Genomic DNA, 21,904 nt, shown 5'->3' with positions numbered 1-21,904 from the left:
GAGTTAATTTCAGTCTGTTCTCGGGAACAAACGAATTTTGTCTCACTGTTCATAGTGATGCTGTTGTGACAAAGCATCGACTCTTTCATAGTTTCTAATAGACACAAAAATATGACTCTGTCGTCAACACTCATCTTGACACAGATATCTTTATGATCATAATATTGCAACATTATTTTAAGTTTGAGTACCGGTGTCACACAAGACATATTTCAAGCACAAACTACAAGTTTTCCCCATCAATGTGGCAGATGAGCAACCGGCACTTCTATCAAGAGATCCTCCAGTGTTTGATTCGTTCAGTGCGTGAGAAGAGGTGAGAAAATGTGGCAGGATAATAATGGCCTTAGCATGGGACAATTTCTGGCCGAGAAGAACAGCCGCGTGCTGGACCAACCTCCCTCCTCACGCTTATTTTTCAAAGGGGAAAACATTCGTACTTTGGATTTGAAATATCTCTTTTGTAACATGAGTTCATTTTCACCATTTCGAGTACATTCTATAATAAGACACCAAGTCGGAAGCAAGCTTTGCCATGACACAAAAAAAAAAATGCAAAGAGGACGGTAAAAAGTAGAAATGTGTGGCGTCTCGCATCTTGAAAACTTGAACATTTGTGAGCCTATTTAATTCCATTTGCATCAGACGATTTAATTTTTTTTTCTTGTAACAACATGACTCATAGTACCCTATAATTAGAAAATACACATTTTGTATCGTAAAACTTTATTCTCAGAACATTTTTAAACCGCACTATGTATGAATGCATTAACATAATGTTGCTTTTTTTTTTTTGGTTCGACTTTGACTTCATTCTAATAACATATTATTAAAACATCCTCACCTCTCCAACCATTCCATTCCACGTCCCGTTCACCTTCTTGCCGTGTTTACCGTTAGTGACCAGGTAGAGGTCGTAGGTGAACTTAACCGCCTTGGCGATCTTCTTCAGGATGTCGATGCAAAATCCTTTGCAGCAGCGCTTGATGTAGATGCCAGAATCGCCCGTTTGGTTGCTGACAGGTGAAAAGAGGGAGGGAGGAAAAATGTAAATGTTAAAATAGGTCACACGTTTCCACAGTGTGACAAAGCAATCTGGCAAGAAATAGAATACAGTATGTCAAGAGCCAGGAGACTGTTAAGTAGTGCAAAGTCGTGGCTCAAGAAGTCATGCAAATGCAAAGCCGCTTTTTAATAGTAATGCTGCGTGTTGTTCGAAGCAGATGTCATGCAAAGGGCAAAGTATGTTTGATTGTGTTCTTTGAAGTGAAATGAAGGCGCAAAGACAACTCCGCCAGTAGAATGTCACAGGTTTATGAATTCATATCATGCATGTGAGCCACCTTCATGATGACTGAGGTACTGTAATATATTCCATAAATTATGCAATAATGAGAACACAGGGGTGTAGCTGTCTGTGACCAAGGCTATGAGGTGTGTGCCGGTGAATGTTTATACCTCCATTTACACACTGTAGTTTATTTAGGTCATGGAAAAATTCGACATACTGTAGTTCAAATAGGGGTTATACTGCATAGTCTCATTTGCTCTTGCACCTTCATATCAGTTTGAGACAATTGGCTATCAGTTAAAGTCTAGGGAACATAAGGGAATAATTTTTTTTAAAAAAATCAAGTGCAAAACAGTCCAGGATGGGCCAATGTAGGCCTTCTTTTGCCCGGAATAAGATGGCGACACAGAACTAGATTATTCGTATAGAAAGCATGTATTGGATTGTAAAAACGATGGATGGATGGATGGAAAATAAAACGTAAGGACGCATGTGGGAAATGAAAACATGACAGAAATCAACATACAATTGGTTCACAATGGGGTTGAATTGATATCACTTGAAAATATATTGGCGGTACGATGATGGACTGGTTAGCCCTTCCGCCTCACAGTGCAGAGGTGCAGGGTTTTAATCCAGCCCGGTCTTCCTGTGTGGAGTTTGCATGTTCTCCCCGTGCCTGCGTGGGTTTTCTCCGGGTACTCCGGTTACCTCCCACATTCCAAAAACATGCATGGCAGGCTAATGAACACTCTCAATAGTCCAAAAGTGTTTGAGTGTTCAAATGGTTGTTCGTCTATGTGTGCCCTGCGATTGGCTGGCAACCGGTTCAGGGTGTACCCCGCCTACTGCCCGACGACAACTTGGACAGACTCCAACAAGCCCCGCGACCCTCATGAGGATCAAGTGGATTAGAAAATGGATAGATGGATGGATGAAAATCTATTTTCCATATGCAGAACCTACCTAAATGAAAACCTAAAAAACAAAGCGTCATCACTCAGGACCACTTCTAGGAGCGGCCTCCCTCACCTGAGTTTGAGCTGTTTACGACAAGGCACGGTGTTCCTCATGCAGGTGCCACTCAGCGGGTCCACGTCCTCCACGATGACAAAAGGCGCCTCCTCCAGCGTGACGATGGACAGGTGGTCCTCGCGCTCCTCCGCCGCCGAGTAGAGCTCAAAGCGAGGCCATACGTGGTACTTCATGGCCAGAGAGCCCTTCTCCCACTTGCCCACCTGCGCGACAAAGAGACCTCGTGACGGGTGGGATTTTTTGCAACAAAAGAGCCGCGCCGCAAACACCCTATTTACCCTGTCCCACTGTCTGTCCTTGTCGAGCAGGATGATGACCAGTTTGGGAAAAATCTGGTGGCCCTCCTCGCTGAACGACAGGTTCCGCCCTTCAAACGTCACATTCATGATGTACCTGGCAATTAGATTGCAACCCCAAATGTCAGAACGTGTGTGGGGGGGATTTGAAAAACAAAGGATGCCGCTTATTTCAGCGCGGTGAAACAAGGCGTAATCATCGGACGCTTCATCAAACAGAAGACAATGCGTTATCGGCAGCAGCTTGGTGTCGAGCGGGTGAGTCTGTGGGAAATATCACCATCTAAATTCTACACCATGTTCACCTGCGAGACCGTGTTGTCAGTCTGTTTGAGATGTGGACAGGCAGAACAGAAAAAAAAAAAAAAGCAGCCTGTCAAGAAAGATGAGGTCCGTGGACCAAAACTGGAGCAACATGTGCAACTTTTCCTACCACAGCAGTGGCATAAAAGACACTAAAATCACGTCGATGGGGGATTTGTCACAATGGCGACTCGTCCAAAGTGTGTATGACTGATCAGGAGGATTATTGGATTCTTTCCATTTCGTAGACCTTACTTTTGCTTACTTTGTGACACAGATCAACGGAGAAAATCCTCTGTCAGTTCCCGATATTTGTCACAAAACAAAGTGAGAGTCGAGATAACCAAACCAAAGTCAAATGTGCACGCGCAACAAGGCAGTGTAACATTTCAATGGCCACAAATGGTGCAGCCAGAATTCAACTCCAAATCTCTGTTAGGTTGTGGAAAACTTGAGACGTGACAGCTCGTATGCATCATGTGTCCTGTGACATGTTATCATAGGACGTGTGACCTCACATCAGCCAACATGAAGGGATGAACTCTGTATGCCTTTTTGTTCGTTTCCATTTTCTTTCTATTCATGGGTTCTTTGCAACGCTGATGACAGATCAATCAAGACTCATTTTGCTGAGTTTTATTTTCCATCCATCCAACCATTTTCTAATCCGCTTTCTAATCTGCCCCAGCCAATCGCAGGAGTGTTGAACTGATTTATATACTACAGTCATACCTCGGTTTTCGACCATAATCCGTTCCAGAAGGCTGTTTGAAAACCGAAACTATGCTCTTAAAAAAAAAAAAAATCTTTATCGAACACATCTGCTCACAATTGAACGCTACACGAGGAAGCGTCACTTCCTCGTGTAAGGAAGGCGAGCGGAGTCAAGTGGTGCATTAAGGTGCGCTCAGTTTGATTGAGAACCGATTTTCGGTCGTAATCCGAGGCATAAAAACTCGAAACTTTTGGTCGAAAACCAATTTGGTCGAGAACAGAGATGTTCGAAAACCGAGGTTTGACTGTATATTGAAATGACAATTAAGAATGTTAAAATACGAGGTACAGACCTGTGACATAACTCACTTTTATTTTAAACCTTTCATGCACCAATTATGATAACATGCAACATGATAACATGATAGGCCGTCCACTGTAGTAACTGCTGTCCCCGAAAGGGTTAACAGTGTTTGTTATTTGAATTTATCCATCCATCTTTTTTTTCTATACCGCTTGTTCTCATTCGACAAGTGGCTGGGCAAATATGGACACCGATCGACACTTAACCACTCTTTATAGTCCCCACTTAACCTAACATGCAAGTTTTTGGAATGTCTGAGGAAGGCTGAAGAAAATCCATGCAAGCATAAGGGAGCAAATGCAAACTCCACAAATGTGCTGACCACTTGGTCGACTGTGCCAGCAATTTTATTTGATCATTTTCATGGTTCCGTCTTATTTTTTCACTTGCATGTCTGTTGAAATAATTTCAGTGCGACAGCTTGTTCGGGACGAAAAAGAAAAACCAAAAACAATTTTGTGCTCCTTCCATGTTAATCTCGACACTTGACACATGGTGCGGCGAGCTCTATGCGAAGGTCGGCTAAAAGCACAACGCGGAACGGTGGCCAAGAACAGCGAGAGATGGAGGGGAATAGAGAAGTAGCGCAAGGACATGACTCCAGTTAATGATTTCATGGAAAGAAAAGCAGCTGCCCACAAGTGACTGGCTTTTGATTCCCCCCCCCCCCCCCCCCCCCCGTCCCCGTCCCCTGATGTCAAGGATGAGGAGGCCAACAGAGCCAAGGGCGAAAGTTGAAAATTGAAAGGAAGGGCAAGCGTATGAACCTCCTGTGAGCACTCATATCGGCAAACATGTCTCAACAAGTGCATATCTCATTCTTTTTCTCCCTCCGCCACCGCCTCTTTCCCCTCACTCGCTCTCGTCGCAAACTGTGGGCCGCTTGTCACCATGGAGACGTTCTGCCTCGGAACACAATCTGCCGGAGAAATAAATATCGTGTCTGCATACAAGGAGTACTAAATGGATGAGCCCATCATCTTCAAGTGTGAAAAGACAAACACAAGACAATAAATCTATTAAGAAGAGATGAGCAAAGGGCCAAAGATTTAATCACAAGTACCTCCCACTGGAACACTGAATGGCTCCGAGTAAGACGTCTGCGGCTCTATCAATAACGCACTTCTCTTAAACACACGCGCACACACACGCGCACACACACACACACACACACACACGCACACACACACACACACACACACACACACACACACACACACACAGTGGAGTGGAGGCTTCACACTTTTTTGTGTCAACAGGCATTACTGGTTGCAGCCTGCGACTGTGCACACAAGATGGGATAAGCCTCCTTAAAGGACTTTTTGCTTCCATCTTCATCTGAGCATTGTGCAACATGCGCCTGCTCGAGGTGGAAAAAAAACACTCTCATGCTATTTCTCAGTAGAATTCCAGATACTGTTACTAAGAATCCTTGCAAATCGAAAATACATATGCCTTGTAAATTAGACACAACACAATGAAGAGCGTTGTTAACATCCCTGCCAAATATTTTGTTCGTCTACTTCTTCCTTTCATAACTTTGCTGCTGTGAATTGGGAATTAAAAATAAAAAAATCACCAAGTATATAAAATGAGGCTTCAAAACTATTAAAGCTGAAGCTATTGTCTCAGCTCTAAAATATTGTGACAGTCTGCTGAATACATTTTTACGACACTATATTTACTGTGATATTTCAATTAAAAAACAAATAATACTAATGCTAAAACGCAGATTAAACTAAAACGAATCATTTTTGAAAAACTAAAATGAATAGATGCTCCATAATTGATCTGATGTGAATGAGGTAAGGTCGACTCATTCCAGGGCCCGAGTGTTTCAATGGGCCACACCCCTATAAAAATCAGGAAAATTGTAACTTTCATTGCGATACTCAATTACTGCAGATGTTACCAAAAAAAAAAGAAAAAGAAAAAAAAAAGAAATAAAATGACATGTGAGAAAAATGCTCTGACATCTAAGTCAGTGACCTAAAGGAAAACGTGGCACATCCCACAGATGAAAATCCTCTACAATTAACTGGAGGAGGACATGCTGGGGACACGTGATATCACCACTGTACACACCCAGCCAGCCCTCCTCAGCATCTTAGTGAAAGCGCACACCCACAAAGATATCTGTAGAATGACTGAATCGTGCGTCAATTCCTCCAGCCTACGCCGAACGCAGATTATGTGTGCTCTAATTGAATGAAAACACTTTCTATTGATTGAATTTGATGTGTGATGTTGCTCTCATGAACCCTTCCATGCACCAAGAATGATAACCTGTCACCTAATAACATGAAAAGCTGTCCACTGGAGTAACCGCTCTCCATGAAAGGGTTAAAATGCGGGTGCAATTCATCGAAGGCTCCAACTATCTTTGGGGAAATACTTGTTTCATTTCGGCTTGTTGGTGATGGCTGTATCGTTCCATTTGTAGTCTGACTGTTTGAACACAAAGTTGGGTGTGTACGCATTGTCGGAGCTGTGCGTCAATTTCCGCAAATGGCTAAATTCCATACTTGTCGTGGGAACGTTCGTACGCACGCTTCGGGCACACTTCTGGAAGGCGTACAACCGCAACGCAAGGGAAGGGAGGGGAAGGCTTGTATACCTCGGCGTGTTGTCATGCGATGTGTTGCCATGACAGCCACAACCGTCAGCTGCGTTGCCATGGGAACAGTAATCTCAGCGGATGAGAGGCGGATCTGTTTTTTTGGGCTTTTTTTTTTTTTTACTTGCTATCTCTCGAGGTCTCTCACTGTCAGATCAGTGCCGGCGATTCACCTCCGAGAGGTGCCACAAATCACTCATCAATAGTATGCAAGGTCAGTGTTAAACCAGCGCCTTTACTGATGCATGTTGGGATTTGGAGGGCAGCACGGGCCGGCTTGCCTTGTTTTTCATGTTTGGAGCCCATACGATCGACGGGGCATTTATGAGCTGTTTGATCCCTTCTCATGTCGGTGCTCCCTTCCGAGTTGACTGGAAATAGAAGAAAAAAAAGGCAACTGGGAGGAGCTACTAAGAGAATCTCACGCAGCTCAATCGCTGTCACGCTCGATGTTTGCGCATGCTTCACCCACCAACTCTTCACTGCGTGGCTGTGAGGAGAATAGAAACAACCTTACAGCTTAAATAGCTTCGGCATGGTGACTCATGTTGATTCCTGCCTTTTATTGTAGACTGCTTCAAAAAAAGAAAATAGCAACACAGTCTGTCGCTGCAATGCAGGGAGGGATATAAAAATGACACCAGCACACACACCCACATATACACACATACATAATATACTAGACATTATATATATATCAGTATATGTATAAAGAGAGAGAGAGAGAGGGTTTAAATGGCACTATGTTGTAATGCATTGTTATGTAAAATAAAGACATCCGCAAAAAAGCTGGTATCGGCCGATTAATCAGTTGGACCCGAGTTTTCATTTCTTGTACAGCATTTATTTCTCTAAATATGAACAAACAGGAAGAGAACTAGTGGGATGGAATGGGTTGACTCTGAAGGTTTCTTGAAACAACAAGTCGTCAAAAGACTCTCGAACAAAAAAACAACAACCAAAACAACTTTGATAAAAGCTGCAGCCAACACTTGAGTTTGAATCGTGAGAAACTACAGGTTGTGATACTTTAACCGGAGAGGATCAAATCAGCTTTTATCACAGCCAAGGCTAAACGTGAAAAATAAAAAGAAGTGAGATATTTAATGATGTACAGTACTGCATAAATTGCTTTGTGATGGAAGGCACGACTTCCAGTCAAGAGCCTTGAAAAAGAGTCCTCTGGTGCAGCATGGCGGTTGTGGTCCACTGGGAGGAGCCCAGGTGAGCTGCAGACAGACATCAAACAGCAACCTGCGGTGTGAACAGGAGGGCTGATATAACGCGGGCCACCCCGTTCATTTCAAACTGAGCCAGGCTTGAACATGCCAACACACCTTCCGCACCATAGCGGCATCAAATATTCATTCCATCTATTTTTGAGTCGTCATATGAAATTCAAATGACCCTTTTAAAGCGCCAAAACCTTCTACTGAATTGCCGCTACGTGCGGCACATTTTTATCCCCAAAGAATATATCAATGTGCTTTGAGACACCTATTTGCACGTACGCCACAGCAAAAGTGCAGCGTGCTTGGAATTTTACCGTCCACTATGTCACAAATGTGTGAAAATGGAAGCAAGGCAAGATGACTGAAAGCAGCTTAAAGTGATAATCACAACCTGACGCACCGACGACTCGGCTGCGTCTTACAGCACACTTACTGCCGCAGGCGTCGTTAGGATGGAAGTTTGGCCCCAACTATTTGATTTCATAAACAGCTCAAGGATATTTACAGCAAATTAAACGTTTTGACCCCAATTACGTATTCTTCCACCGACACATGATTTATGCTAAGTGAAATCTTGGGAAACATTCAATGCAGAACAGCATGGGGGAAAAACAAAAGAGGAACTAATGTCATTTTCTAATGGGTGACCTTTTCCAATTTGACAAGTAAAACGGCAAAACATATCATCGCTTTCTTTTTTTGGTGAAGAACACATTTTCTCCAGGTACACTGGCTTCCTCCCACGTTTCAAAAACTTCCACGCTCAACTGACGACTACAGTGAAACTCCTCTACAATGAAACCTACATGGATGAAAATACCCCCTAGTGTGAAAAAATCTTCATGCATTAACACCATTCGCACTCTCCTGCCCCCCCTCCTATACAACGAGAAAAAAAAACACTGTTGCATTATACAAAATCTTTTTCTCTGTTCCTGCCTCGCGACAAGATTCACTACAACGAAGTCTAATCCAACAGCGACCTCTTCTGCTTCATTCGGAAACGGCAACAACAACCACAACACTGATTTACACATGCGCAGTAGTCCAGGAAGTATTTGTTATTGTTAGTTTCAGACGCAGCAAGAACGTTGCATTGCTATAATGGCTACAAAACGGACCGTTGGATGTCAAGCAGCTAAGACAAGAAGAGCTCTGACGCTGGAAGAGAGGGTAAAAGTGATCAAAATGAAAGACGGAGGAAGACATTATCCAAGAAATTGATGTAAGTGAAAGTGAATGCTGATCGTAAATTTCACAGTTTCTTTCCCTTTTTTTCTTTCTACACTGACTGACTATATAAAGTGTCAAATATGTGTATGCTCATACTTATGCACTATTAGAATAAAAATAAAGTGTACACTTACGTTTGTGTGTGCGTGTACACATAGGTTTGTGTGTGTGTGTGTGTGTGTTTACATCTGAGATCAAATTTGCTACAGTGAAAAACCCCCTGTTGTGAAAAAATTCTTGCGGCAAACATGATTTCGTTGTAGAGGAGTTTCACTGTACCACCCTTTGTTGTTGTTTAATTCACAGCACCGGCATAGCAGCAGAGCTCATTTATGCCACTGTAAATTAACAAAATGTCAATGTAAAGTATCACAATGGAAAATACTTGATCAAGTAATAGCTTCAATGATTACGGGCGTGCAAATGACAGTCTCCATTTCAGAGGGTTTCAACGTGTTGCCACACAAATATCATTTGCCCAACGCCTCCCAAATCCAACGTGCCGCTGCCCACAACACACCGCGCCACTGAATTGTCTGTTTCTTTTTTTTAACCAATCAGATTTCAGACTCACCCCCCCCCCCCCCAAATGGCATTGGCATTTTGTGTCCTCTTCTTGATTTAGCTGTGGTTATCCATTAGATTGTTTGACAAGGACAATATCGAACATGATGAAAAATTACATTTCAATGTTTTTAAACATTGTATTCAAAACATACAGCAATGGTTTTGAAAAGACTGTGTGAAGTGATTTATGAAACTTTGCTATAAAACAATTGCTCTTACGTGAAGACATACCCACTTCAGTTAGCTACAGCTTTTCGTTAGCTCCTATAAATCAGTGCAGCTCTTACTCTATTCCAAATGATAATCCACTTTCAGCCAATTGTGGGACATATCAATAAAAACAGTGAAAGTGCAATAACACAAACGTGAATCCGGCACTCGTGCAGTGCGTGAACAAATGCCAGTAAAGGAGGCCATAACTAATCTGTTATTCAAGGCAACTCGAGAGGCTTTATCCAGAGCTCATTGATCACCAATCAAATGCGCACTAATCCATTCCTCTAATAAATGTATAGAAATATATTTATAGAATGCATGGATGGTTGAAGGGAAGCGTGGCGGTTAAACATTTCATCGTCATTAAAAGAAGCTTTATAAAGACTCCGGTACTGTCTGTGCAAAATAGGCAAACGCAACTAGGGAACCGAAAATGTGAAAAAGGAGATTGAAAGTGGGCAGCCGTTGATCAAATTGATCCTTTGACTCACTTGGATGTTAAAAAAAGAAAAGACTTTGGATACATCACTGGGGCTCCACATGCCCAAAAGCGCAATGCTTTGGTGTGCTGGTTCGCTAATAAAGAGAGTCAGGAATTATCAGTCAGCCGCTTTTATTGTGGCCATTGAGGAATGCAATAACGCTGCCATGCTACAGCCGCCGCAGGAGGAAAGACTTTAAGAGGTGACTATAAGCGGAGACTAGCATGAGAGAGGTGCCGCACGCCTCTCGCGGCCCGTGCTGAAGACTGTCTTCTTAGCGTTAAGCTCACAGCCGGTTTGTACACACAGACGGTGGGGCAAAAAGCGGCCAAGCTGTCTACTTTTCGGAATATACGCGGCACCATAAAGGATTCTATTATTGCAAAAGGAAATGAAAACACGAATCAAAGATATTAGTCGAACACCAGGAGTAGAGAATGAGTTTTTTTAGTAGTCATTTAATACATCTGTCTGAAGAGCCTTTTATTTGTATGAAACTATCTATCCATCTATCTATATATTTATCTATCTATCCTCCTCTCTCTGTCTCTCTCTCTCTTTATCCATCTATCGCAAAAATGCCTTTCATAACTTACCGGGCATGTTTTTTTTTTGGGGGGGGGGGGTTTGTCCTCACACTGAGCTCCATTTTTGCAAGTCGCAACCGCCTTCCTCGGCCGACCCCTCTCCACAGTCATCATGGTAAGGAAAGCCGTACCCTGCGTTTTCCCGCAGGAGATAGACAAGTCACTTTTCAAGCCCCTTAAGCTGTTTTTGTTTAGTATGACTGACAAACGTGAATAAAAGTAGACAGAGCTGTCGAATAAACATGCAAATTGATCTACAAGGACTGTAAATGAATTCAGCAACAGTCCAAACACACCAATTTGTGACAAAATATTAATCATCACATCTGTAAGGTAACCTGTCAGCAGTCACATCTCATAAATACACACACAGAATCAACAAATTATCATCGTAATTAATACCTAACACATAGAAACACCTCTTTCGCTGAACCTTCCTTGCACAAAAATCCCTCAGCACCTCATCCAAAACCACTTGGAGCACATTTTCTCATTTCATCATTCTCACCGCAGATCTTTCTCTTACTTTATCTCATTAATATTATAGGATCTGTATTTAGCGTGGATATGTCGGAGCGTGCAACTGGCTCGTTCCGTGTGTATTTAATGGGTGTGTACATGTGCTGTGTGCGCCGAGAAGGTCAAGCAGTCGCCTAAACTCATATGTGAGTGCATGACTCACGGGAGCCTCCCGTCTTCGTCCATCACCACTGACAGGATGGCACGTTTATACGTTCTGCATGCGGCCAACTGTGGCCTGTAGCTATCCTCCCGCACCGCGCGCAGACATATGGCCTTATTATTGCTTTTGTCTCTCGGGGTGAATGTGTGCGTATGTGCTTGCGCCTGAGCATTCTGTGTGGCGCAACACTTGAAATACCACTTTTATTGCATGTGCATTTTGGCGGCTACACAAGAAGCACACACACACGCACACACGCACGCACGCACATAAAAGCTACGGTGAAGGCCTTTAACGCCATTAGATGGTGTGTGTTGTGTGTGAATGCATGTCCTCCCCCACAAAGTCAACACTGAGATCAAAATTCTATACCACGGGTGTTAAACTCATTGTTGTCGCGGGCCACTTTGGAGTTACGTCTTCCTTTGGAGGGCTGTTAAAACAGTGAAACCAAATGAATGTTTGATCATCACATCTTATTATTACTTGTACAGAAAAATTTGATGGCTCACTAGTTTTGAAATCAGTCAAGTATGTGTTCAATTATTGCTCAAGTGAGTGTAAACAGGTTAACAAAATGATTGCAAAACGTCACCGTTATTTATTACGTATGACAATTTGAGATTTTGCAACAACTTTAAGCAAGAATCATGGAAGTTGACGGAGATGATTCGCTTTGGTGGGCCACATAAAATGATGAGGCAGGCCAGATCTGGCCCACGGGCCTCGACTTCTACACCTTCACTCAGTCGAATTGAGAAGAATTTAAAGGAATGGTTGTTTGAAAAAAAAAGTACATCATTTGTTCTCACACGCACACGCGCACACACGCACGCGAGCACACAAGCACACAAGCACACACATAAAGGTTGATTGAGAGCTCACCTCAAGTCGCACAGTGTCCTTTGGGGACTAAATCATTCATGTTTGTGGTGTTATTGTCTCAGTAGTGCTGTGAGTAGATGCTGTGACAGTGTGTACCAATGCTAATGTTAGTCGGGGGGGGGGGGGGGGGATAACATTTACAATAGTTAGAATCTTTTCACTTTACCAACATTCATCTACATTCACCAAGCTATAGTGGCAGTAAGGAAAATGAGGAAAAGTGCGATGAAAGACAGCAGAATTAAGTTTTAAAAGGCAAATGGGATGAAGAATTGCATCGGAGAGTTTATGCATGTTTATTTTTTTTTAAACAGTCTTGTCTAAAGGCCATGCTAAAACATAATTCTATAAATGTGGTTGGACAAACCTCAATTTTGTCTCTTCTGACAAATGTGCTTGTCCCGCAGCGGACGGTGGAAAGAGTGAAGCGTTAAAACATTAGCCGTGAATTTAAACTGCGATGAATTATTGAAGAGCAGTGCTCCTGCTTTTCTGTAATGTGCCAAAAGGCAAAACAAGGATGTTCACGGGAGAACAAAGAATGTTTTTTGTCTCCCAGTAAGTGTTTCTCTATCTGCAGTTAAAAGCTTTCGTTTTGCTGCTTAACACAGTCTCCTTGGGTGTGGTGTCCGTGCGCTTGCGTGTGTGTATGAAAGGTCTTGGTGAAGTGCATGCATGTTGCTGCTGCACTGCATCGATTGTTAATTCCGCTTTCGGCAATGAAAGTCCGACTATGATTAATTTCTGCCGGGCCTCGACTCCAATTCTTAAGATTTCACCTGTTATTGGTCATCTTACATTCGTGCTCCATGCAAGACGATGGATGCCAGCTCCTTTTGAACTCACATGTCTAAGACTGCAGTTCAAGAAAGGCTTGATTCCTCATCAGGATTAAACGTCTGATTAATTTGTTTGTCTCTAGCACAAATCCTTAGATTGACACTCATGTCACATATGACATAAATTAACTCAATCACTGCTAGCTTTACAATAATAATAGTAATAATAATAAATTTAATTTTGAAAGCGCTTTTCATCGTACTCAAAGACACTTTACAAGAGTTTAAAACATGGGATAAAATGTACACTTTATGCTATTGATATAGCAGTGAATGAGTTTCATAAAAATAAAAAATGCAGACTCCAGACTAAATCCCGTGTGAAATTTGTCACTTGACTGACTGGGGGTGGCCATTGAGAATTTTGGGGAAATATGTAAATTTTCCCGAACGGCCGGTGTATTTCAGTCCTGGGAATGAAGGACTTGCTTGCATATGGAAAAAGTGTGGGCAGCGCTTGTATACAGCAAATTGTATTTTTATCATCAAATAAATTGAACCAACCATAATTTGTTAATGAAAGCATTTAGCAAACAGAACTGTGGAATTGTGCATCTGGCTCACAGGTTCATGGATGAAATCCCTGTTTAGATACAAAACAAAAAATCACTTTCACCTTCATACCAATTGAAAATTTTGAATTTTTAATGAACCGAACATGCATGTTTTTGGAATGAAACCGGAGCACCGTGAAAATCTTCACAATGCTCCGGCTTGCATTCGAAATTTTTGATAGGTGTGAATGTGAACGTTTTTTTTTTGTCTGTATGTAAATCGCCTCTCAGGATCGGGAAAGGATCCAGCCTAACTGCAACCATAATGACAACAAACGCTAAAGAAAATGGATGGAAGCATATACAGTAGTTAAAACTCTAAAATAGAAAACAATCTATTAAAAAAAAAAAACCTTCCAAAAACTTTGATCGATGAATGGACCAATAAACACGCGGGTTACATTAGAAATGATTTTTTTCAAGTGTGCTCTTCATCACACTGTTCACATTTTGACATCAGGAGGCCAAGATGACAGTCACAAAAAGTCATGGAAGTGGATGTCCTTGGGGAATTATTGGTCGATGCATGGATCAAACTCCCGATGTGAATGTTGCCATTCATATAATTGTGAGAGAAAACCAAGCCGTGCCAAAAATGTGATAGGTCAGTGTGCGTTTCTGGCTCGTGCTGAAATTGCCCCTGGAAGCCCACCATCCCCAAATTTTGCTCAGTAGTGTACATGATATGCCATATAATCAAATCCTTGCCCACCTGAGTATTTCCTTGGAGTGGCCAGTGTTGATGTTCTTCTTGTCGGGGGTCCCAAAGCAGCTGGATTTCATGAGGGTGTGAGGCCCGCGATCCAGTATCATGGTGGATGTCGCCGTGGCAATGACGGCGACTGCATCGCGCACCCTGGCTTCAATGTTGTAATCCCACTCATCATATGACACCGAGATCAGCCCTGCGTGGGACGGAAGACGAAGGGGTAGAGATGGATTCATCCATCATGACAATGATTGACACCCCCTTGAAAATTAAATTTTACAATGGCCCACATGAAGAGTTTGAACTGTTAATATCCTACAAACTGTGGTCCCAAAACACGTATTTCAAATCGTTCAACATGACCTTTAAAAATAATTGAAATAAAAGTCTTACGGGTTATTTGATTTAAAGTTTTCGTAGCCGGTAGAAATAGAAATTCATACATTTTCTGATCCGCTTTATCCTCACAAGGGTCGCGGAAGGGGCTGGAGCCTATCCCGGTCGTCTTGGGGCAGTAAGCGGGGGCCACCCTGAACCGGTTGCCAGCCAATCGCAGGGCACACAGAGACAAACAACCATTCACGCTCACACTCACACCTAGGGACAATTTCGAGTGTCCAATCAGCCTGCCATGCATGTTTTTGGGATGCGGGAGGAAAACGGAGTACCCGGAGAAAACCCACGCAAGCCCGGGGAGAACATGCAAACTCCTGAGCTGGATTTGAACCCGGTACCTCTGTACTGTGAGGGCGACGCGCAAACCATTGGACCACCGGGCCGCCCGAAATAGAAATTATCAAGTGATAAAAAGAACTTTTCCATTGGTTAGCTTGAATTTTTAATCACCACTCAGCAGAACAAAAACATGGTCGTGCAACTAAGACTCTCCAAAACATCCGCTGGCAACCCATGCTGGCGGCCCATGCAGATGCAGCAAGTTGATTTTGAGGAAGAACAGATATATATACAAACAACGTAGCAGGAGTCCCTGGAAATCTTAAATGCGAGTCTAGGAAGAAGTGGCATGACAGGAAATTAATGAAAAACTCTGAACCGCACTCTGTGGAACCAAAGCATTAATATGTTCCAATGTATTAATATGCTAATATGTATGTATACACATATATCTTCACATATACACATATCTACACATATACACCCTCAAGAGGAACACGTGAATGAAAAACTGAAAACTGTGAACATGGAAACTGTGGTTCAGCCCTCAGCTCATTTTGCTATGCTTGGCCATCCAAGCATGAAGAACTACTGATGTCTGAACGCATTTCTATCTCACCCATAAACTAGAGCGTTTTGGTGGTTATGATCCTTGGCTGGTTTGCATTTTACAGTATTGCCAGTTTTCAAATTCAGTGGAAACAGGCAGACTTGGAGCCAGCTTGTTATCAGTACTGACTTCGCAGCTGTTGACAGCTAGCGTATCAACTATGTTAAACTTATCTATAAAAATTGGAATTGCCGTGTCTGTGTGAATTTCTCATTAAAAAAATCCACTGTACATATACCACTGTGCTATCAAAAGCACAGTCAAATGTAAATGCTGGAAAGGGCCAGAACTTGTTAATAAGTGCTGCTGGGGAACTACACACTTCATTATTAGATGTATGACAAAAATGCTCTATTTTAAATATGGGCAAGTACATGCGCTTAATCTGTTTCCTTTTTGCGAATACATTTTTCAAAACATGTACAAAAGATCCACTAATTTTTGAACCAAAAAACCCCAAAATAACCACATTCTTTCTTGCACCAAGATTACCATTCAAGGACGGCATAATACTGCCAAACAAGAAGAAATTAAGCTCAAGAACTCATTTAGGACATTTTTTCACAAAAAATTAATATACTCAAAATTGTAATACTTGAGTACTATGTTTGTCCTGCACATCATTCCAAAACCGCAAAAGATTATTGGCCTACTCACCTATTATAGAACCATATAAGACCCATTGGAAATGCAACTAAGACATATTTGTCCGGAGGTGATTATTTATCCATCCATCCATTTTCCCATCCGCTTTATCCTCACAAGGGTCGCTGGGGGTGCTGGAGCCTATCCCAAGCCGTCTTCGGGCAGTAGGCGGGGGCCACCCTGAACCGGTCGCCAGCCAATCGCAGGGCACACAGAGATGAACAACCATCCGCACTCACACTCATACCTAGGGTCAATTTGGAGTGTTCAAACAGCCTACTATGCATGTTTTTGGAATGTGGGAGGAAACCGGAGTACCCGGAGAAAACCAACCCAGGCACGGGGAGAACATGCAAACTCCACACAGGAAGGCCTGAGCCGGGATCAAACCCACGACCTCTGCACTGTGGGGCCGACGCGCTAACCACTGGCCCACCGGGCCGCCCGAAGGTGATACTTAAAGCTTCAGTTGACCCGTGCATATTCCCAGTTCAGCACCCATCCATTTACACATTTGTGTTTTTCTTACCTTTTTTCCCCCCAATATTTGTCATATTTTGGATTGTTACCTTTTTTTTCCTGTGATTACTGCCCATCACTGGTCTAAGCTAACACGGTTGAATTGAATCCCTGCTGACCTCTCTGGTTTGTCAGTGAAAAGGCTTCAAATGTGAGTAAAGACGTGTTGGGGAAAATGGAGACTGTGCAATTAATAGATAAGGCCCGCGAGTGTGGCCAGCAGCAGAGTTAAAAGCACCGACAAGCAATATAAATGAATGAAGCACTGCCTTCTGTGAAAACATCTGTAAACTTTCTCTGCCTCTTTGATTCTCTTTTTAGTGTTTGTGATTGCCCAAATCATACATATACAGTACATACGCAGTAGACATTTCCACATTAGTGGAGAGTCACAGTTGACTTCAATTCTCCTGCCTTTGTTACATTTATTGTATTCAACACTATTGGAGATGATTCTATGCGGTCACCAGAAAATGTAAAGGTGGTGTGATCTCTGTTTTAATTTGCTGCCCTATCGGAGTGTAAAATGTCATGGAAGCCATCCAAAAATAAAAATGACAGTCGAGCAGACGTGATGAGGGGCGTATGCTCACCTGTGGGGAAAACAGAGGGCACGTGGTCTGCGTCTCCCGCCACCAACGAGGGGACGATCCACGTGAAGCCGTAACCAGTGAGCCCCACAGAATGAGCCACCTCGAAGATGGTGCTGGCCTCCTCCTTTGTGCAGTAAAGCAGGATAACCGGACTCTGCAGTTTTTTCAGCTGGTTCTGGATTTTGGAATCACCGTCGTCCACTGACATATCCAACAGGAGGACTTCCTCCAGCTCCCAGCCCACAAAGCTATTGTCGATGGTGCTGCGGACCTTGATGGATAAGAGAGATAAAAATGCATATCTTGGGTTTGGGCTCTGCTAAAACAATCAAAACAGATTGTATTACTGTATTGTACTGTGAGCCATTTCAAACTGCTGTTGCGACAGTTTTATTGAGCTAAAGGCAATGCGCTAGAGCAGGTTTTCCCAATCACCAGAACATACACCAGCATAAGGCCTTGACCGGGCCTCGCTGGGTAGAGTGGAACCTTGGTTCTTTACTTTCATCCAGCCATGATCCGAGCCGCTAATCCTCACAAGGGTTGCGGGTGTGCTGGAGCCTATCCCTGCCGTCTTCAGCCAGTAAGCAGAGTGCACCCTGCACTGGTTGCCAGCTAATCATTTTGCAAAGAGGCGAACTGTTGAGCTGACGGACTCAGTCCTAGAGCGTTGAAGGATGCTCTTCAGAACCTAACTTTCATCGTGGGCGTCCTGGCAACACGGGAGGACCACTTTTATTCCCAATTTGATGGGGAATCCAATTCACACCGGGCACTGGTGGTGCACATCCGGCGGCCGCCATACGACCCTGTTCTGGTGGCACACATCCTGTGGCCGCCACAAGTCCCTGTTCCGGCAGCCACAGGTTTCGCGACCGCAACCAGACCCTGTTCCGGCAGCACACGAGGGGGCTGTGTCTATGGGTATCCACCTTCGGGAGGGCAGTCACTTTTATGCGGGAGTGCAGTTAATTCTCAAGGGTTTCGCACACGTTCCCTTGCAACTGTACAAGTTTGGTAAATATGCAGTGAAGACATGCGACCTCTGTCACTTATAACTTCGGGCTTGCATGGATGGTTAAGTCCTAATGTCTGTATGTCACGGTTTTGTATTGTGTTGTTTTAATTGGTGTGCGGTTTGGCAAAGGCCATTCATTTAATGAACAAGCGATTGGGTGGAAGTTATGCCTATTCTTTAAGGACCAATCAGATCAACAATTAAAAGGTGGCTCTGATGAAAAAAGAGACAAGAGCGAAAACATCCTTTTCTTCCAGAAAGTCTCTATTTTCCTCTTCTATTTATAGAGAACTTTTGTGCAGTTCTGATAGAACCGCTACTATGGCAACAGCTTATCTCTTAGGAGGCAGACAATGTTTACAAGCATGCCGTTGATTGTCATCATCATCATCACAGCGAATCCATTCAAGGATCTTCTACCTTATCCTCAATGGATTTTGATCGACCTTCAATCGATTTGTGCATACGTGCATTCTTATCAATCCAGCTGCGAGCCAATGTCATTTGTTCACGTCATTGGACGCAGTAAACACCATTTGGAATGGTGATGTGACAGCCCCAACTGTAAGTCTAACTTTTTGTGTTCCGCGAAGATCAAGTATGCGGCTGGTGTTGTGCATAAGTGAGGGTCTCATAGCATCGCCTTGAAAGAGTCTTTGCTCAGCCCTGGAGATAAGGAGCCTCCAGCCTCAGTGAGCAGCTCCATTTAGACCCCCCCCCCCCCGGCCCCCCCCCCCCCCAAATATTCAGCCGGTCTGCTTTTTTCCCATGAAAGCAATCAGAATATGGTACATTCTGCCCATTTACATCAGTCTGCCAACCTTATCTTTAGCAAAAGCTTGAAATTATGGTTTTGAACCCAAATGATCAGGTCCTCCACTTTGGCTGCCTTTTTAGGGAGCCACTTCATCATTTCTATTCATATATTACAAAATAAGGGGGGGGGGGGGTAAAAAATAGCACGCACATTTACACACATCAGCAGATTCTACAGCTGAGGGGAAACACATTCAGTGAAAGCACTCCTAATGTGCTCCAAAGCGACAGATAATAACAGCTAAGTGAATCTCTTAGTTCAAAAAGTAAATGTTCTTTGGATGTAATAATATTCCTCACTGACCTCAGCTTGTCCTGAACTGATGTTCATTTCTAAAGGCAGCATATTCACTGTGATGCTAATGTTGCAGACAGGTGGTATGGCCATCAACTGTGTTTGCGCCTCATGCTTCGAATAACTACTGCGCATACGTAACACAGACACTAGCATGCTAACTACTATTTAGTCACCTTATTGACAAAGTCTTGGTAGCCTGGGTAATATGTGGTCACTATGGAGAAGATGTACCAGTCATACTCCTCCATGATATTCAACATGACCGAGGCCTGCTGTTCGATGGACGGCCCGAACTGGAAAAACATGGAGTTGTCGTCCTGGAAACAAGAGACAGAGAGCCAATTAGCCAACAAAGTCAAACAGCGTGAGCAGGGAAGTAAAAGACAGATAATTATGACACATGGCCAGTAGCTCTGCGCCTCGGAAACAAATGTAGCTCCTAGTTGTAATCATCATAGCGAAATATATTTGGGGTTATTCATTTTAAAACTGATACTGTAAGGCAGTGTTTCCAAAACTTTATGGAGCCAGGGCGTATATCTCCTGGCACAATGCATCACGAAATGTTTACACGGTGTACTGTAATGATCTGGCGTCAGTTTACTCACAAATGTAGCTATTCTTAAATCTGGGCCTGTTTCGGTGAACAGATAGATGATACACTCGTCGAAATTGAAGAAAGACAGCCACCGAGATCTTAATTACTCTTGTGTTGCAACACATTCAGTGCTCATGTTCTTCATTTTACCCCCAATTTTCTTTTTTTCCACATTTCTGTGGCAGTGGCAGAGCTTTTTATTCAACTCTAAATAACATATCTTTGTTCATCTATCAATGTCGGCGACGTATAGCGACAGGAAGGAAAATCAAAGACTCTTTAACCTGATAGCAGAAAGGACAACGGACCTGTGTGTCCACCTTTCGTCATTCACATAACACTGTTTTGTCAAAGGGGAGCTGAAGTTATCGTTGCATCCTGCTCTTGCAAGGGTTACATATTCAACACAGAGCGGATGGAAAGGATTCCAGGTTGCAGGCACTCAGTTGGGATTGTGTCAATGTAAAAAGCTTTTATTTTGTAGCACTCCAGACATTAAAAACAATGGCCCAGCAGCCTTCAATGGGTGTTGGTCACAAACAATGTTGTGGAGACAGAATTATAATGCCATTGACACCAGACGTGTCACTTCTGTCACTTGCGACACTTCCACTGGGGCAGCAACTCAAATAATCCCCAATAGCGTTACTGCCAGCAGCAGTTAGGACAAGACAAATATGGATTTTTAAAACAAGACAAAAAACAGATTTTAAAACACCGGACACATTCTCGCTCATGCCAACATTTATTTTTGACCCGACTCGAGGGGAAATATTGCATGAACCCCTTGGGATTAGTCTCAGGGGAGCCAATGTACTTTTTGAGACATTTTTGTTTGTCGGTACACCGTAAGACTTCTCTGATGTAAACGAAGTGCCTTGGCTCAATACAACGGTTGGCAAACAGAGTCTGAGCAAGCCGAATGGTCGTTCCAACCACTGCAAATGCCATTCTCCACAATATGACTTCATTTCCAAGCTCCCTGATTCTTTTTACAGTTGCCTCAAGATATTTTAAAGTGTGACACCAATAAATCTAAGGTCAGAACTAAAATAGGCACAAATGCTTGAGCACAACATGAGATGTCCTGGCTGGTCCACCCAAAAAAAAAAAAAAGGAAAGCCCTGAAGTCAGTGATCTGTAGTCAGGCAATGACAGAGGCAGTATTAGGACTCTGAAGCTGCACTTTTACGGTCACATCACTTCACACGGCCTTTACAAGTTTTACAACAGGCATCAGTGAGGGGGTTTCTCCAAGGAAAGAGAGTGTGAGAAGAACGAAGCGCCGCCTGGTGCTTTTGAATGAGGGCAGGGTCAGCCATCCATGTCAAAAGCGCCAAGCGACTCATCAGGATGTGGCGAGTCGAGATGGATTATTCATGAGGTGTAAGTGACTGGAGGCGACATGGCAGTGGGGCTGTAATGAGAGCGGCATCATGTCAGGGGTCCTCTGTGTGACAGAGGGTGACGACTGGAGCGACAACACCGACTGCTGTTTTTGCTGTTCGGCACACGATGGACGCACA

The 21,904-nt window shown here is 43.2% G+C and overlaps 1 protein-coding gene across 2 annotated transcripts in view; it reads right to left on the bottom strand.

The window, feature by feature from the left end:
- Positions 1–21,904, bottom strand: part of grin2bb (glutamate receptor, ionotropic, N-methyl D-aspartate 2B, genome duplicate b) — a 90,698-nt gene that overhangs the window by 20,173 nt on the left and 48,621 nt on the right. For both annotated transcript variants that reach the window (XR_015101822.1, XM_086119949.1), the window contains exons 4-9: positions 19,954–20,097; positions 17,649–17,919; positions 14,610–14,802; positions 2,605–2,719; positions 2,324–2,529; positions 845–1,016 (exon numbers count right to left, since the gene is read on the bottom strand). Coding sequence is in view for 1 of the 2 variants with exons in the window: in XM_086119949.1 (XP_085976075.1) it covers positions 845–1,016; positions 2,324–2,529; positions 2,605–2,719; positions 14,610–14,802; positions 17,649–17,919; positions 19,954–20,097 (1,101 nt within the window). In the remaining variant the exon portion in view is untranslated. The remainder of the gene's footprint in view (positions 1–844; positions 1,017–2,323; positions 2,530–2,604; positions 2,720–14,609; positions 14,803–17,648; positions 17,920–19,953; positions 20,098–21,904) is intronic.

The sequence above is a fragment of the Hippocampus guttulatus genome, chromosome 9 (genome assembly GCF_054856545.1).
Source record: "Hippocampus guttulatus isolate MCC_2025c chromosome 9, RoL_Hgut_1.0, whole genome shotgun sequence".
In the NCBI taxonomy this organism is placed as follows: Eukaryota; Metazoa; Chordata; class Actinopteri; order Syngnathiformes; family Syngnathidae; genus Hippocampus; species Hippocampus guttulatus.
The sequence above is the reverse complement of the archived record's forward strand: the minus strand, read 5'-3'. Positions and strand labels throughout refer to the sequence as shown.